The 18,858-nt window shown below is 34.6% G+C and overlaps 1 protein-coding gene across 3 annotated transcripts; it reads left to right on the forward strand.

Annotated features, from left to right (window-relative positions):
- The first annotated feature begins 14,544 nt into the window (after positions 1 to 14,544).
- LOC145087477 (phototropic-responsive NPH3 family protein NPY4-like) lies at positions 14,545 to 18,450 on the forward strand. 3 transcript variants are annotated; one of them, XM_079025428.1, is made up of 5 exons: positions 14,545 to 14,790; positions 15,325 to 15,825; positions 15,912 to 15,981; positions 16,055 to 17,173; positions 17,726 to 18,450. In XM_079025428.1, the coding sequence occupies exons 2-5, from the start codon at positions 15,764 to 15,766 to the stop codon at positions 18,194 to 18,196; spliced, it is 1,722 nt and encodes a 573-aa protein (XP_078881554.1). In that variant the 5' UTR covers positions 14,545 to 14,790; positions 15,325 to 15,763; the 3' UTR covers positions 18,197 to 18,450. The 3 variants fall into 3 exon arrangements, with proteins under 3 accessions (XP_078881554.1, XP_078881555.1, XP_078881556.1); XM_079025429.1 differs by lacking the exon at positions 14,545 to 14,790 and adding an exon at positions 14,818 to 15,031; XM_079025430.1 differs by lacking the exon at positions 14,545 to 14,790 and adding an exon at positions 15,038 to 15,154.
- The last annotated feature ends 408 nt before the right edge of the window (positions 18,451 to 18,858 follow it).

Below are 18,858 nucleotides of genomic sequence, written 5' to 3' on the forward strand. Positions count from 1 at the left end.
GCCACTTTCTCAATAGTCTGGAGAAGGTCCTAGAACTCCCTCTCTAGCTGCTGCAGCTCAAACATCGGTGCAAAATCAGCTCGAAATCTAGTCACGAAATCATCCCATGTCATCGAATCAACCGCCACATCACCTACAGAGTGCCCAACCTCCTCCCACCAATCTCGAGCTTTGTCTTTCAGAAGACAGAAAGCAAGTCTAAGCTTTACCCCATTGAAACAACTGCTAGTGAGGAAGGCATTATCGACATCCACTAACCATTGTCTGCTCACGATCGGGTCCTTCTTCCGAAGTACTCTGGAGCACCACATACTCGAAACTCACAAAAGGTCAACATGCGAGCTCCCATTAATACCACCAAAACAGATCAAAAAGCGCTCAAGCACTCATCCAAAATCTCCAGAATGCCCTCCTTGACCGTACCAAAGATCACAGGAGTCTGCTCAGGTATGCTTCCGGTAATCTCAGAGGAAATGAACTCCAGCATCTGATCATCCAACTGACCGGCTCCAGAACCTGAGCATGAACCCTCACCAACACCAAAACCATTGATCGGTCTTCCTCGAAGAGTCACCATACTAAAAATAGACCATACTAACCATCAGAACATGCATAAATATATATTGAGGAGTTTCATACTCTACAAGCTTCCTGGTATCATTGCAGCGTTCCTTGACTTAAGTAAGGATCCTATGCTTCCAGTAGTACAGGCCCATACTACCTTCCACATCTATTTGTACTTTCCTCATGGATCACTTTGAATCCTCCAAGCCACTCCTTATTCATACATACAATCCTCCACAAGACAAGTCTCCCAACACTAAATCTCTTCCTAGGTTTTCCTAGGGCAAACACTACACTACTCCCCGCCATCAGCTGCAGAAGGAACTCCCCCTAAAACCCTTTAACTAGCTCAAAAATACAATTACATATCATCAACACCAGATAATTCATCCACTGAAAGGTCTCACACTACAACAGTTGGACTCAAACAAGACTTGCGCAATAGAGTTAAAACCTAACCTTCTAAAATTATTTAGTCTCAACAATATGTAACTTAGTATATTCGCCTACTAGTTAGCTAAAGCTAATGGGAACTCCTAAAATCACAAAGCAAACAGCATCCAAGCATCGAGTAATCGTAACAAGCATAACCTAAACAGGCCATCCTATCACTGACTGATTAGTACTAGCATGCAAGTCTACAAGCTCATATAGTAAGGATATAAAGGCATATCTCCTAGAATTCTATCATGAAAATCCTAAGCAGATCCTTAGCCCTAACTAGCATGCGATTCACAGATTCACACCTCAAATCATCATAAAACATGAGTGGGTATTTTGGGATCACTTACTTGAGCTCAATCGATTGCATGCACCACACCCCTTTTCCTTTATTAGAAAACCCTTTTATAAAACATTTCTTTTTGAAAATTCTACCAAACCCTCAGTTTGAGTTCAGACACACCCGAGAGTATGCCTGAATCCCTCAAACTACGACTCTGATACCAACTTGTAACATCCCAAAAATTAAGACTAAAAAATTTTGAATTTTAAATTAATGATACCATCATCGAAAACAACATCATAAAAACCAAAGAAAATCAGAGTATATATATCAAATAACAACCCAAAACATCAGAGTCATGTATATGCAAAATAATATGGTGTGTGCACTGCAATCATCACAGGCTCTTCCCATTCAAACCAGAAGTACCTTAAACATAAACTGGAAACCATAAGCACAAAGCTTAGCGAGTTCCCCAAAATACCACATACCATACATATCAAACATATAATTAGCCTAGCCCTTCATCGGGCTAAACATATCAGAAAACATACATGCAGGGTCATGTTGAAATCTAGCATCCTAATCATAACAAACCATGGGCCGACATTGGTACCTTCGACCTGATATACACAGGGAAGAAACTCACCTCTAGCTATTGAATCACTTAAATAAAATCTTGTTCCGACGATCTAGAAAATCCTCTTGCTTCTGGAGCTAGCAAACTTGATGAACATTTTGGATCTATAACCTCAAGTCCAACCATTGCTTGGTCACCGAGCACCACCTTCTTCAATGCACACAAAACAACACCAAAATTATTTCCAAAGCTTAAGAACACACTATGGGAGGCTAGGGATTCGATCTTAGGGTATAGATTGATGGAGGCTGATTAATAGAAGATGCATGGGTGTTATAAGTTGCTTAAATATGGCACAAACCCTAAAAATTAGGGTTTGTCCCTACTTAGCGTACTCCCACGTACATGGACGAACCCACATTCCTGAAGCGAGCTAATACGCTAAGTGTACTCATTGAGTACGCCCCACCTATTAGCTAGGGGCCAAAAATATAGAAATTTTACAATAAGGGGTTAAAAGGGAAACATACCAAATCTCGAATGTTACATGGAGACTCTTGATCCATGGTCTGAAGCACTGTATTTTTCCCATACTGCCCTTGTCAGTGTTTCCCCTTTAAAGGTTGAAGCTACTTCAAACAAGGTTGTTTTCACTTGGATGTTGTCACCCTTGACCTCGTTTCATGACTAATACTCTTGGTGTCTATAACTATGACATTTTCCATTGGTGCTTACAAGCTTAGTCTATAGTTTGGTATCCCTTAAAAATATTTACTTACCATTAAATTTGTCTAGTTTATTTATCCCTCTTCGGTTTCAAGTTTCTTTTGGGTTTCATATTTCTTTATGTACTATTTTTGCCCAACTACCTGCTAGTTTTCTTTAATATTCTCTTTTCCGTTCAAAAAGAAATTGTGTCACTAGAAAACCAACCAACATGTTAATAACCGAACGAAAAAAGTTAGTAGCTAATATGTTTGGTTGCCAACATTAATGGTCAGTAGTACTATACGAATTGAACAATCTTGGTATAGTAATGATACAAAAATTTGAATACCATGGCCATATTGTACCAACCAGTTATATATATATATATATATATATATATATATATATATATATATATATATATATATATATGAATTGGTTGGTACAATATGGTCATGGTCAGTGGCGGACCTTGGTGGTGCCCCAAGGGTCCCGGGCCACTGCTCTGACGCCTGCACGTAGTGTAAAAAAAATTAATGTTTTTTCTATTGGGTGCACCGGATTAAAACACAAGTGACACTACTAATATAGATTTATTTGGGAATTTTTTTTAGTGCCACCCCTACGAAAATAATCTACGTCCGCCACTGGTCATGGTATTCAAATTTTTGTATGATTACCGTACCAAGTTGCTCAATTCTAGGCCCCTTAAGTGTGAGGAAATGACCCATGACCCATATACATGATCAAGTATAATTTCCTTGAACATTTGGCACCAAAAAGTTAATTTTAACCAACCAAAGAGATAACTTAACGAGGAAACATAACATGACCTAGCATTGGTGACAGAATGGAAAATTCTGGTAATTAAACTAAGCCAATAAATACCACAATATGAGAGATTTTCAACATGATATACATACACAAAAATATTATTATTGTTCCTTGTTTTTCCTTTCGTTCTTTAGGGCTACATACTACTGATTCGACACATTCAATATCAATTCTTAAATTGGTTGTTTTATCTTCAAGACAGACTCAACACAAATAGTTTATATCTTAGGACATTGCAAATGTATACCTCGTTCTGTAAAGAAGTCATTTTGTAGTCGATATTTTTATATCTTAGGACAATGCAAATGTATACCTCGTTTTGTAAAGAACTCCTTTTGTAATCGATATTTGAATATGTTTTCCTGATATGTATTGGTATTAAATTTCAATAGAATTTGTGTATGTTGTATATTTGTTTTTATAAATTTAGATATTGTTTACTTTTGCCACGACACAATCTATATTATAACTTATTATTTTGGAACATAATTTTCCACTAACAGTTACCATCTATGAAAAACAATCTTCGACTGTTTAACTAGTTTATCATCATCTATTTAAAATGTTTTAAAAACTCAGTCATTTAATTTATTGTTTTTATAAGTATATATAAACGTTAAACCAACTATTTTATAATCTTTATCAATTTAATATTTGATAGTGTGATATAATTTAACAAATCAAATTCAAATAAGAACTTAAGAATTGATTTGACAATCGGGATTCACTACTAGAAAAAAGGCCTTTTACGACGCTCATTGCGCGTCGTAAAACGCTCAGACGACGCGCAAATGCGCGTCAAGGAAGGCCCTGTCATAAAGAGAGACGACGCGCTTTTGCGCGTCGTCTATAGACAACGCGCATTTACGACGCGCATTTACGACACGCAATGCGTATCAAGGAAGGCCCTGTCATAAAGGAAGACGACATGCATTCGTGTGTCGTAACCTTACGACGCGCGTGTTAATGACACGCAATGCGTATCAAGAAAGCCCCTGTCAAGAAAGGCCATGTCATAAATGAATATGACACACATTTTTGCGTATCATAATTTTAAATGTTTAAAAAAATATATTATTTATATATTTACTTATTTTCAAATTAAATTTGTATTTAATGTTTCATAATAGCAAATAAAATACCATATACAAAAAATAGAATCCATTGCATAAATCTAATGTCATACAATTCTATTTCTTACAATATATAAATTTGCATCTAATCTACTATGTACATCAAATTCCAACTAAGTAAATTTGCATCGAATCTTGATGATATATCTTTAGATGCCTCCTGCTGCCTCCCTTTCCACTCTTCTTTCAGATAGCTAGAATGGCATATTTAAAGGTTTATAATTTAAAAATAAAATAAAATGTTTATATAATAAAAAAAATGTTACCTTTACATAAGACCTTTCAAACCAGTATGACTACCTCTGATAGGATCCATATGCAGAACACATGGCACTTTAATCAACTCAGTTACATCTTCTTCATCTATAAACCAGATTATAACATTAGAATAAAGTGATAACCATGCCTCATAAAATACTTGAAGATGTCAAAGAGAAATGACAGCTATACCCTAGTATTTCGCAACTTCCCCAAGATGACACATCACAATAAGACTCCAATGATAGCTGTGAAACAACAAAAATAATTGTCAACTGTTCAAATGAAATGTATAGAAAGCAAACTGTTTTCCAACTTACTTGTAAATTACAGGAATAAAGACAAAGTCTTTCTCAAAAAGATTAAACTGTTTTCCAACTTACGATTAGTCTTTCTAGCCACGTTCCAGATAGTTTGGTTCTCAGGGGTTGTGGACGTCTTTTTCCTTTGTTCTACTTTTGAAACCAATGAAACCAATGAAACAGATTCGGTTTCACTTGAGATAGAAACTGAATTCGTAGCAATTCTTTCGCAGATATCACTCACACACGAAGCTGTCTTTTTTCCTTGTTCAACTTTTGAAACTACTGAAATGGATTCCAATTTACTTGAGATAGGAACTGCTTTCACAGCAATTCTTTCATTCATATGACTCTCAGGCGAAGTTTCAACAAGTGTACTTGGTGTGGTCCTACTAATATTGTCTTTCCTAAATTCTTCATTTGAGTTCGATTCTTCCATTATTTTTTCCACCTAAAGTAATTAAAAAACATGTTAGCCACAAACCACATACTAAATATGAAATTAGAATATCGAGAAGATAAGATAACGAACCTGATTAACACACGGTTGATGAAGTGCAACTTTATCTCCACCAGATGCAAAATTCCTTGCTGCAGTCGCATCTTCTATGTACATATAGAAAAGTTTTTTCTGCAGATTCAATCAATAGAAAATTATAATTATTATATTAAGTTTCGTTTTGTGTAAGATGCAAAATTTTACAACAAACCTTGTCATATAAACGTTTCTTCAAACTATATAAATGTGTATAAGCTTGTTGGCAAACTTCTTCTGCAACTTGGAATCGAGCTCGTAGTTCTTTTCCCTTCTCGTATTCTTCATCATATATTTTTCCTATTACTAAGGCAGCCACTTCAGTTTTTAAAACATTATCTTTTAAAGAGTTAACTTCCTCCTCTATATTCTGCATTGAATAAAAAATGGATCAACTTTTAGGAAATCTAACAGCCCTTTTAGCCTCCCTGTTAGCCGTTAGGGAAGCATTATTGTCAATAAAATAAAATTCAAGTTATACAATAATGAGATCCGGCAATAAGTTATCGAACTATAATAAAATTTGATGATCACGTTAGCTCTAGAAGAAAGAAATAAAAATGTAGATTATGTACTATATAAATAAAGTAGTGATGGCTGTAACATCCATAAATTGAGTTTATAGGTTTTGACAATTTCTGATGTAATGCCCAACTTTTTGTCACTAATGCCCTAGTAGTGATAACAGGGTGTAATCACCTCAAGTCGCCGAAGATAATGTCAGAAGTATTGTTTGCTTATTCAGTTGTTTTTGTGGGTTTAAGATTAACCTTCATAAAAGCAAGTTAGTGGGTATTAATGTTAATTTTATGGAAGTGGAACATATAGCTTTGATTATTAGGTATGTGACTCTAAAATTACCTTTCATGTATCTTGGTCTTATAGCGGGGTCCAACTTGGCTAGAATACAGTGGGAAAGAGGTTATTGACAAATTCACTTCTAGGTTATTCATATGGAAAGTAAAAATTCGTTTGATTGGTGGAAGGGAGCTGATATTTCCACTTGTCTTTTTTATCCGTCCACATAAAATCAAAGAATTTGACTTTTTTGCCCTTATTTTAATTTATAAAAAATATAAAGATGGAAATGGTTCATACGCTTTCTACAAACCTCTATTCTGATTGAAGCTCACCATCACTACCATCTGTACAACCCTACCTCTCTTTCAGCCGATCATCTTCTACATCAAACCACCTGCCATTATACGCTCTCTTTATCTCAGCCAACACACCATCATTCACATCCAACCATCATCAATCCTTGATACACCATAAAACAGGAGACAACCTCACCATCCACTCCTAAGAACACCTCCATCACCATCATAATCATCTCATGCTACACACCAGACCCTACTGACACCAGCCTCCACCATCTTCTTAACCAGACTGTGTTCTCGATAACCTTCATCATACACAACAAGAGTCATCATAGTTCCACCTTTAGGGCATTATCATCATCATCTCCACCCCTGTTCCATGTCGATTGGCCTCACCTTACACCAACACCATCCAGCCTGAAATAAGAACTGGCAACCAAATCAACATCTCCGACCCCCTTGTTCTGATCATCACCATCATCTTTTTTTTTAAATCCCTCATCAATAGGATCCCCTGTTTAGTCCATTTACATTATTTTAATTTGTTGAATCAATTTTATAAGCAGGGAAACAAACATATACTCTGAACAGGAAAAGGGATACTTATTTTAAACACTTTATGAATTTTGTTTGATTTGTTTTGTACTTTTACTGACTCGATGCCATTGTAATAGAAAGAATTTGAAGAAGCAAAAAAAGAGTTACATGGGAACTAGAAAATGGTAAATATCTTGACCACATGAGGAAGAAAACTCTCTGAAAGATTTAACCAAAACAATTGTTTGCATTACAGTTGCTTTCTAAAGGAAGAGGATTCCAAGTTGAAAACTATAGCTGGATAGGAACCCAAATCCATTAAACAAAAACTCATGTATAACAAGAATTAGTACAAAAAAGCTTACTTACTGTTGAAGAATCAATGGCGACCGGCGACTTGGAAGAAGCGATGGCGGCTGACAATTCTTGAACGGCAACGAGGAATCAGCGTTGGTCGCTTGGGAAGAAGAGTTGGCGTCAAAAGGAGAAACGGTTCCAGACGTTTGGGATCTTTCTCTCTTTTCAAAAACAAAATAAGGGCAAAAAAGTCACAACTCTTAAATTTTAAGTGGAAGTATTAAAAAATGGAGTGGATATATCACCTCCCTTGGTGGAAGGCTACCACTCATCAAGTCTATTCTTGGAAGCAACGCCTCTTATTATATGAGATTGTTCATTGTTAATAAAAAATCATAAAACACAACATGATAAATAGCAATATCGGTGTCTTACCATGTCAAGAAAAGATCCCCCATATTCCCCACCCAGTGCTTTTGGATCGTTTTGGAGATAGTGAACAAATGAATTAACAGATTGAGCCTCGATGTGTGCAAAATTTCCATGATCATGTTCAAACCATTCAGGTTTGTAAGCAAACCAGCCTAATGCAGCCCTGCAGTTGGTTTCAGTTTTCCACTTCAGAATTTAAATTAAAATAAAAAATGTTATATTATGAAGAAAGACGAGTTGAATGTAATACCGATAAATCCCATCTTCCAGCAGCTGAATTCCCAATCTAACATTTTGTAGGCTCCCTTCATACTGGCATGTGCAGAATAGTAGCATGACTGTGAAAAACGTACCAGCAGCAGCTGGATGGTGTGAAAATTTCCATGGAAGTTTGGTGGTCCCCTGTAACATCCTGCCAAGAAGCAAGAGTTGTACCAGACTATCATGTCGTATTACCTGTAAAAGCAAAGAGGAAAGATAAGAGAAGAAAAGAGTGAGTAATCTACAGCTACGTAACCATGTTAAAGGTACTTGAAGAAGGTCTGTAAGAACCCTAAAAGCTCTTTCAGATTAGGGTTTTCTTTCTTTTCATATGTAACCCTAACTGATTTCAAAGGAGCGTTAAAGTGTAATAACCCACCCATATGCATAATCGACATGATCTAACCAAGAAAGATGAAACAGAGCAATCGTTGAAATAAAAGATGAAGGAAAATAGACCTGGGTAAGAAGGCGAGCCCTTTCTTCCTCGAACAAAAATTTCAAAATAGATGCCTGATTCAAAGGTCGCGCGCTTTCAGCGAGAAATTGGTGGGTTTACGAGAGAGGGAGAGGGGAAGAGATTTCTTGAAGGGGAACGAAACCGCGAGAGAGCTCGATCAGATCCTGAGATGTCTATGGCGAAACCGATAGCAGCTTGTACGCTTTCGGAGTTGTACTTCTTGAGATATTGTGAGGCGAAGAAGGCAAGTGACGAACGAAGGAAAGGGTTGTCGATAACTAGGCAAGGCAGCAGTCGAATCTATGGAGGGGGAAGAAAGGATCGTAATTAGGGCAAGAAGGAAACAAAAGTGGAGGATAAAAAAGAAGGCGGGTGTTCAAAATTTTAGGGATTTCATTTTCCCCCTATCTACTAAACGCGCTTTTCATTAAAATTATAAAGTGACACTCATAGAGGACGCTCATTTAAGATACAGTGCCCTCCGTGTTTTTAATTTTTTCTCGTATGACGCTAATTTAAGGGCACGCAATAATGCGTGACCTAAATCCTTAAATTTTTTGAAGAGATCACGCTTTTTTAACGTCACTCTCCATTGCGTAACATAAATCAATGAGTGTCGTGGTTTGCGCGTCGTAAAAGGCTATTTTTCTTGTAGTGATTTGTTTTTGACCCACCATTTTGTAATCGCCTAAAAATCACGTTCATCGGATAAATTTGATTCGAGCATGGTGATCGAGTGCTTATATCCTCCCTAATAAATGAAAATAATTTTGTCATATGTCACTCTCTCATTAACTTGGACACATGTCGTTTTTTGGTATTTTTGAATAAATGTTTTTTCCATTTGCCATTTTCTCATTTTTTTTATTTTTTCTTTATTAACACATCATATTTATAACTCAATTAATAATTGCCTTAGTTAAAAAATAACCAATAAATTACAATATTAATACTCATATAGTATTTAATATGTTTCTTTTTAAATTTAAATTTTAAATTTAAATAAATTTTTGTTTAAACTTTCATATGTAATTTTTTGTTTTATCGAACCCGTATAACATACGTGTCTCACACCTTGTGTGTGTGTGTGTGTGTGTGTATATATATATATATATATATATATATATATATATATATATATATATATATATATATATATATATATATAATACAAGTTATCAAAATCAATACAATTCAAGATAAACCATCTATTTTGAATCATATTCACATGAAGCTCCCATAATGTTTCAAGTTATATAGTTAAAATTGGAATGTTTTGCCTACATAACTCCTAGAACTTTTTGGCTTATGCTCATTAATTGATTGGTGAATTAAAATATTTTGCCTATATAACTCTTACAAATTTTCACCTTATGCTACTTAGATTATTGGTTAAATTAAGTCTTTTGCCCACAAAAAAAAACATTATTTCTACGCTTGATTACTTACATTCGCATCTCTTCCTGTTTTGTTTTTGATATGTAATGTGTTTAAAAATGGAAAAGAAAGTACACATAGATAGAATTACGAAGTTAAGACGATTAAAATGACTTAACATATTGTATATGTAAGTGTGTAGTTTATTTGTGTGTAAACTCTCATTACTAATTGTGGATCTTTATACTATCATTTGCTTTATTTTTTTCCACCTCTTTTTTATTATAAAAGCAATAAATCATTAAGCTTGCTAAAGAAAAAGTTTTGATTCAACAAACAAAAAATCATTGACTACGCTGAAGTAACTCAAAAAGATGAATGATTAATGATCTAAGGCTCTTGTTTATATGTAAATAGTTTACTGGTTTTGGAAAACAAAAAAAAAGACAAAAACATTCGAAAAACTAAGAATAAAAAAGATCCCTTCAAAATATTTTATAGGTAATGTACAACAAAATGAGATACACTCATTTTCCTATAAATTGTTTATTCTTTATGGTTTTGTCATCATACAAAATAGTTAATATGGCTTACTACTCAATACACAAGAATATTCTTATGATTCTCATTTTATTGATTGTGATCCTTTGTGTTGATTCTAGATTCCCCTTTGGTCCATTTTGGCATCCTAAATTCACCGTAGATCATTTTATAGTATTTTGAGTGTAGAATGTTAAAATGGCCCATAGAAGGGTATTTCACTCATTTGACACCTTGTAATGATATTAGGTGATTGATATTCGAAGTTTTAGAGTTGGAAGTGCCATAACTTGAGATTAGAAGATCTTTGATGATTGCAAGCTTATGACTTAAGGTGATTACACTTACCTTGTAACAATTGTCCCCAAAATGAGTATTCTACTTGTGTTTTCCCTTTTGTGCTATGTTGTACATATGTATATTATTTGAAAATAAATGTTTCGTTTTCTTGTTATGATAGTTTATTATTTAGGGACGTCCTTTTGAATTAAGGACGTGTTTTGAAAAATTGATTTGTTTGTTAGGGGTTAAACTTATTCTTTAGTAATATGTGCACAAGTTTCTTTTTGGTTTTATTGTGAAATATCGGGAGTATACATCCCTTATTATTGGAATTTGGGTTTTGGAAACTATTTATCATCTACTTGATTACTAGTTGCCCTTATGGGGATTATTTTTGCATTGATGAAATATTATTTTCATACATGCTTTTTATTGATATAAAACCAAAATGCTTATTTTGAAAAAAAAAATTGGCATCTTACTTGTTACATACATGCATGTCATGCTAGGATGGGTGTGACTTTGTGGTCCTAGGTACCTAATTGGACATTTGTTGTTATATGTTTGTGAGAAAATTTCTAGATAATCGTCATGTGCATAATGAGAGGCTCGTTACCCCTCGTGTGGCGTAGGTTAGATGACCCCTAGTGCCTGGTTTGTTGTGGGTGTAAGGGCGACTCAGAAATTTCGTCTGTCATGCGTTCTTCACACCCCAACATTATTATTTTGTTGTCAAGTAGGAGTGAAAAAGTTGGATGTCTATCATGAGCACTTCATATTCTACAATTTTTGTGAGCTGGACTTTTGAGATTGACTTGGGTGGGGATAGTTACATGCACTGCATTATCCATTTGAATTGTTCTTCTTGTGTGTGTGTGTGTGTGTGTGTATATATATATATATATATATATATATATATATATATATATGGATGAGTGTCAGGTTTGGATTTTGATTATTGAGAAGCATATATTAAGGTATATTTACCTTGTATTGGTCATTCACTTGTGAAGTTATTTGAGATTTGTCATAAATGACAATGTACTTTGACTAGTATAATATTTAACCCCTAAGTTGACTTTTGATGTTGATTTTGTTGTTTTGAGATAGTACAGGTTTATATATTGGTGTATGGACCACAATGTTCATTCATACATTGTCCATAATGTCTAACCCTAGGATTGTACTCACTAGATGCCCTATAGCCTAACCCACTTGTCCATAAATTGTTACAGGTTAGTAGATAATGTCAGAAGCTTAGCAAACTTATGAAATTTAGATATTTAGAGGACTTTTTGTTTGTAATATCTTCTTAAACCTTTGTTTTGATATCTGTTGTAACATTCTCGCATGAATTGTTGTATTAAATCACTAAATGTTTTGGAAAGAATTAATTGGGATCGTTATTCGCATTTGAACTCCGTAAAATGTTTAAATTTAACTTTGGAGATCGCTTCTCCCCATACTAAAACTCTGAAATTAATTTGAAAGATTTAATTAAAGGCTAATTCAAATAGGCTCATGCAATGGGTGTTACAGAATATTACAAGTTATGTTCATATGTATAATTATACATTATATTCTTTTGTGAATATTAAATGTTATATTCACATGTTATAATTATACATTATATTCACCTGTAAATATTACATAGTATATTCAAGCATGCACATTACATGGTATAATCACATGTGAATATTACATTATATGATATATTCACATGTGAATATAACTTTTATATTATTCACATATGAATTGAATATAATCTTTCATTAATTTTAGTAAGTACATGTTGATTCACATGTGCAAGCATATTTATGTGTGAATATTATGTGGTACATTTAGTTTATGCATTTAATCAAACATTTAAAATGCACACAAGCTAACTTATATATTGATGGTAAAATCATTTACAAATGGCCTATTTAAACTCCATATATTATCAACAACATAAAGTTTTGTTGAATCTTATATTTTTCAGGTATCGATAAATGTCTCGAATCCGACTATGCAAAAGAGATCCGAAACTTCGTACCTGAAATACAAAACTACCATTTAGGACTTTTCTGGGAACGGGTCCTGGGAGAACCCTCCGATGGTTAAATTAGTCGACGATAGTAATTCAAGTTCGATGATATATATATATATATAGAGAGAGAGAGAGAGAGAGAGAAAAAGAAAGATGAGCTTACCCTTAGGTGTATGTTTGTGAGATGTATATATATATAGTGTGAAGTCGTTATCTTGGGGAAGAATGTATAAGTTCTGATACTCTTGTCTTGGGAAGAAGCATATATTTGAAAAACATTCATTGGGAAGGACCATAAAGTTGGACCTCTTGTCTTAGGAAGGAGCATTCTGGTTGGCCGAGGCTGAAACTCTTTAGCCGAGGCCGAACCTGATTGGCCAAACCAAACCATCAGCAGAAAACCAAACTGAACCATATGGTAGAAGAACGATTCGAACCCTTAACCATCAGTAGAAGGCCGAACCGAACCTGGTTGGCAGAACGTATTTACCCGAATCCAGAAAAAGGGTCCGATTAGGGATATATATCATCAAGTCCCCCAAGTATGAAGTAGGAGCGAGTCGACATCTGGTCGTGTTTTGGGCTTATACTAGTCGCGTATGCAATCAAATGTCTTCATGCGCATGTAAACAAGATTAGAGTTATGATATACTCTATTCATGACTTTGTGTGATCCTAAAGTTTAGATAAATCAAACGTTTCGAATATAACCGGTTGTATCAAAAAACTAATCATTGATCGCATCTCCTTGAGAAGGGAACTGCTCATTAAGATCCATGAAAAACATATCAGTATAACTTTTATATATAATTCAAATGTGAATTACATATAACGTTTCATAGCTTTTAGTAAGCATATGCTAAGTCAAGTGTACATTCATATATGAATATTTTGTGGTACATTTAGTTTATACATTTCATCAAACAATTAAAGTGCATACGAGTTAGATTATATAATTGTGGTAAAAACATTCACAAGTGTAATAGTTACACTTCACATATCAATGTTGAACTTGATATGAAATGAATATGTTGATGATCAATTACACATATATGATGATGTTATGAAGTGTATATGTTGATGATGATCACTTAAGGAGATCGAATTGGTTAATGAGGTTGAATAATTTAGATTTTGAAACATAACCGATCAACGATGACAAAGATCTAATGGTTTTCAAACAAAATTAGTCGAGTAAGATGTGATAATCGATGATGATGCTATGCTTTTGAAGATACGAGATTTTTGATGGTCGACGAACTTGAAGAACTGAGAAAATAGTTTGTGATTTTAGGAACTATTTAATTAATAACCACAATTATTTATTTGTCTTTTTACCCCATTAATTATTTTATTTACAATTAATATATTTGAGAAACGAGTAAACCATTTCAAATAAATAAAAATATGAATATATAATTACTAATAAATAAAAAACGTTTATAAAAATATTTTTTTATTAATTATAAATAAACTTTTGCCGTATATCCTTAGAACAAAAATGTTGAAAAGGATTAACAATGAGTTTGTAGAAGCCGAGAGCTTTAACAGTTTTACGGTGGGAACAAGTCGATGAAACGCATTGGCTTTTTGCGAGAACACAGTGTCGCTTTAGTGGCTGGCAAAGATAAGCGGGCAACTCGTCTTTTTCATGCCTCTTTTCTGTCCTCTCCCTTTCTTCTTTTTCACTTTTCTTAGCTATCTTCTTTTGTGCGATCCAATTTTTTTCTCACTTTTTATCGAGCCATTAACAAACCTACAACGACAAAGCTGATTTTGTTCGCTTCACCTTATGCTATTGAATATCAGTTTCAAAAGATTCAAGATTTTTTTAGCGGTATGTGGGGTTTTCTTGTTGTTGTCTTGTTCCTTGATCGATCATCTCTTTCTTTCCTTTTCCTTTCTCCTAAAAAGATTTTATCTTTTACTGTTTTGTTTATTTTCTGCTCTGCTTCCAATCAACTGTTGGATTTCACGTGTTTCTGCTCCATATTTGATTGATTATTCCAACTTGATCTAACCTTGAAGTGACTCTATCTTAAATTCAAGTTCTCAAATGGGGTCTGTGAATAACTAAGGTTTGATATCCATATCAATCATGTAATAATATCAGGATAAGATTTGCATGATATCAAGTTGTACTACTATCGAAACAAATTTCACCCTTAATGCGGGTTATTTGAGGCTTGAAATGAAATGTGGTTTGTAAATTTGTTTGCTCAAATCTAGAATGAGTGGATTAATTTCCGGGTTTTATGCTTTATTGCTCCCTTAATCCTCGAAACAAATTTGTTAATCCTGTGAAATTATCAATCAAAGTTTGTCTTTATTGTTGTCTACTGATATAAGTGGTCCATTTCAACTTTTGCAGGTCGTCATCCTTCGGTAAAAGAAAGATTTTTCTTGAAGAACTTTGGATCTTAGGGATTAAATCTTGAAATTTAGTTCCAAGAAAGATAAGATAGCAGATAATAGGGAAGTGGGGGTGTGTCTCCAATGGCGTAAAAATTTAAAATTTATCCCACACTGTATGTGAAAAAGCGTGTACTTTATATTGCATTGTCTCCTTATTCGCCTCTTCTTGAAAAAAGCTTGCTTATTTTCAAGAAATCTTGAAAGTTGAAACCTGAATACCCCCTCTTTTCTGGTTTGCCATATATTCAGTTTTTCGCACAACCTATAACCCTAGAAGTTGGTAAAATAAGGAATCAAATACACTCCCATACTTAAAATCGCTCAATTTTATCGATCACGATCTGGGATCTTGAAGTTGAAGGTGCTAATCGTTTAGCATCTCTAGGGTTTTCAGTATGAAGTTTATGAAACTTGGATCGAAGCCGGATTTGTTCCAATCCAGTAGCGAAAATACACGGTCAGTTTGCGAATTTCGATCCTTTCTTTGTAATTCATCGATGAACTCAAGAACTTGAAACACTAAATCCCAATCGTCTTTTACAGGTATGTAGCAGCTGAGCTCGCTACTGACATAATTGTAAATGTTTGTAACGTCAAGTTTTATCTGCACAAGGTATAGAAACTTCATATAATGATTTGAGAACGATAATAGTGATGCTAATACTAAAAAACTACTTTGTATGCAGTTTCCCCTTTTGTCAAAGAGTGGTCGTTTCCAGAAAATGATGACAATTTCACACGATGAAAACGCCATTGAAATCGATCTCCATGAAATACCCGGTGGGCCTGGTGGGTTTGAGATATGTGCGAAGTTTTGTTATGGAATGACAGTTACATTAAATGCATACAACGTGGTGGTGGCTAGATGTGCAGCAGAGTATCTAGAAATGCATGAAATTGTGGATAAAGGAAACCTCGTTTACAAAACGGAAGTTTTTCTGGATTCGAGCATTTTCAGAACATGGAAAGATTCGATTATTGTTTTCCAAACTACAAAGTCTCTTCTTCTTACATCGTCGTCTGATGAATTGAAGATTGTCAATCGTTGTCTTGATTCCATAGCTTCAAAGGCTTCCATGGATCCCTGTAAAATTGAGTGGTCGTATACTTACAATCGAACAAAATCTGAAAATGGTAACGAAACGCCACTCTACAATGGTGTTAGAAAACAGGTTATGGTTCCAAAAGATTGGTGGGTTGAAGATTTGTGTGAACTTCCTGTTGATTTGTATAAAAAGGTCATAACAACGATTAGGGGTAAAGGGAAGGTAAGCCTTGATGTTCTTGGTGAATCTTTAAAAGCTTACACACAAAGAAGGTTAAAGAATGGTGGCGATGATGTTAAAATCCGTTCTTTGATTGAAACGATCATGTTTCTTTTACCCAAAGAAAAAACGAGCGTTTCTTGTGATTTTTTGATTCAGTTATTACATGAATCTGTTCGTTTGGATTGTGGGGAAACAAGAAGGCGTGAATTGGGTCAACGAATTGGTCAACAGCTGCAAAACGCATTGGTTTCTGATCTTGTGAATCTTGATGTTGATTTGGTTCAAGAACTCGTTAAGATCTTCATGATGCAGGATCAAATTGCTGATAATGGCGACGAACATGGCTTCCTAGAGGTCAAATTCGTTGACTCTGCTTCCAAAGTCAAAGTAGCCAAGCTCATCGATTGCTATCTTGCTGAAATCGCCAAAAACCCTGATTTGCCATTGTTGAAGTTCACCGATCTTGCAGAAATTGTGTCCACTCTACCTCGAATTTCGCATGACGGAATTTATCGTGCAATTGACACGTTTCTTAAGGTAAATTTAACAAAGTTATAAGAGTATTTTACAAATTGGACCCCGAGTATCACTGTTTTTGCAATATAGTCACGAGTAAATACATTTTTTTGGCTCCCAGTATAGCTGTTTTTTCCTCAAATTTGGCTCCAAATATATATATATATTTTTTGCAATTTTGGTCGTAATATGTGGTTTTTGTTACGTTTTTTTTGACACTAATTCAAGTAAAAATACTATTTTTCGTCCCTAAAGACAGGGACAAAAACGTCATTCTACGAGGATCAGGGACAAAATCTTTACAAACCTCAAGTAAGAACAAAAATAACAAAAGAAAACTTTTGGGACCAAAACTAGAAAATCAGTTATACTTAGGACCAGATATGTAATTTACACTTATATTCATTTGGCTTGGAAGTTGGGAACGGGCCAAAAGGAAACATTTTGGGCCCAAAAATGCAAAAAGAAACATTTTCGGCCCAAAATTGCAAAAAGATACCGATGGCATATTTGTAATTTGCTTACCTTATAATGAAATCACACAACTGATCTTATATATCTTGAATCTTGTAGGAACACCCTGGGATGAGCAAGATTGAGAAGAAAAGAGTTTGTAGACTAATGGATTGTAGGAAGTTATCATCAGAAGCTTGCATGCATGCAATCCAAAATGAAAGACTACCTTTACGTATTGTTGTGCAAATTCTTTTCTTTGAGCAAATACGAGCCGGGTCCCACGGGAGTTCGAGATCGGGAACCACAAATACAGAAGAAGAATGGGATTCGGTGCCAACAAGTGAAGAACTCAAGAGTTTGAAAGGAGAATTTGGTTCTCTAAGGATAAAAGAAGGTGGAAATGGAAACCGAAAGGCTAAAGGAATGGTTATGTCAACAAGGATATTGTCTAAGTTGTTTTCAAGCAAAGATAAGGATAGTGATAATGAGAGTTCGGAAACGTCTGGGAGTCCGAGTCCTTGTTCGACAAATGTACGGGAGATGAAGTCGAATACGGGTTCAAGAAGTAGGCGGCGGTCGACGTCATAGTGTGTAGATTGTATGACAGTACATACATAAAGCCTAGTACTGTATTTGAGTGTATTAGACTGGGACTGATGTCAGTAGGATAAACTTGCTTCTGATATATCGTCTGTGCAAAAGACGTGAAATGTCATGTTATCCTAATCACCGAAAATAGCACTAGAATGGTTGTGTAGTCTTGTCCGTTTTATCTAGTCTTATCCGGTCTAGTCTTGTTGTATCTTTTGTTCCGATAACAAATGCAACTAATTGTTAGAATCCGGCCACATTTTTGCTAGAAGCATGTTTTTAACTTTTAAGTGGAGAAGCACAAGTTTTCTTTTAAGGTTTCTAGCAGTTCAAGTTGCCTTGCTCAAAAGCTTGATTCGAATCTTATAATTGTTGTTAACTATCATACGTTTATATGTATTAAATTTGATTGCATTGATATGTGCGAAACATTTCACATGAATCATGTGCGATAAAGTAATGGACAATGTTAATGTCTATTGTATAATGTCGTATACATTCTATAAGATATATCCGGCCCACATTGGTCCAGTTTGCGTTGCTCTTTTCCCAATTTTCCGGATCAAATGCCATTTGGTAGGTATTTTTTTTTTTTGTTATTGTTTATATTATTAAATAGTTTTTGTTATTGTTTATATTATTATGTAGTTTTATTTTAT

The sequence above is a fragment of the Lactuca serriola genome, chromosome 2 (assembly GCF_051521515.1).
Source record: "Lactuca serriola cultivar US96UC23 chromosome 2, Lser_US96UC23_V15, whole genome shotgun sequence".
Taxonomy (NCBI): Eukaryota; Viridiplantae; Streptophyta; class Magnoliopsida; order Asterales; family Asteraceae; genus Lactuca; species Lactuca serriola.

What these genes read in the sequence shown, in the direction of transcription:
- LOC145087477 (XM_079025428.1), top strand. Translation starts at nt 15,764, where the DNA reads ATGAAGTTTATGAAACTTGGATCGAAGCCGGATTTGTTCCAATCCAGT. An exon ending in TCAAGTTTTATCTGCACAAG is followed by an intron (nt 15,982 to 16,054) that starts GTATAGAAACTT and finishes CTTTGTATGCAG; the next exon opens with TTTCCCCTTTTGTCAAAGAG. An exon ending in CAATTGACACGTTTCTTAAG is followed by an intron (nt 17,174 to 17,725) that starts GTAAATTTAACA and finishes TGAATCTTGTAG; the next exon opens with GAACACCCTGGGATGAGCAA.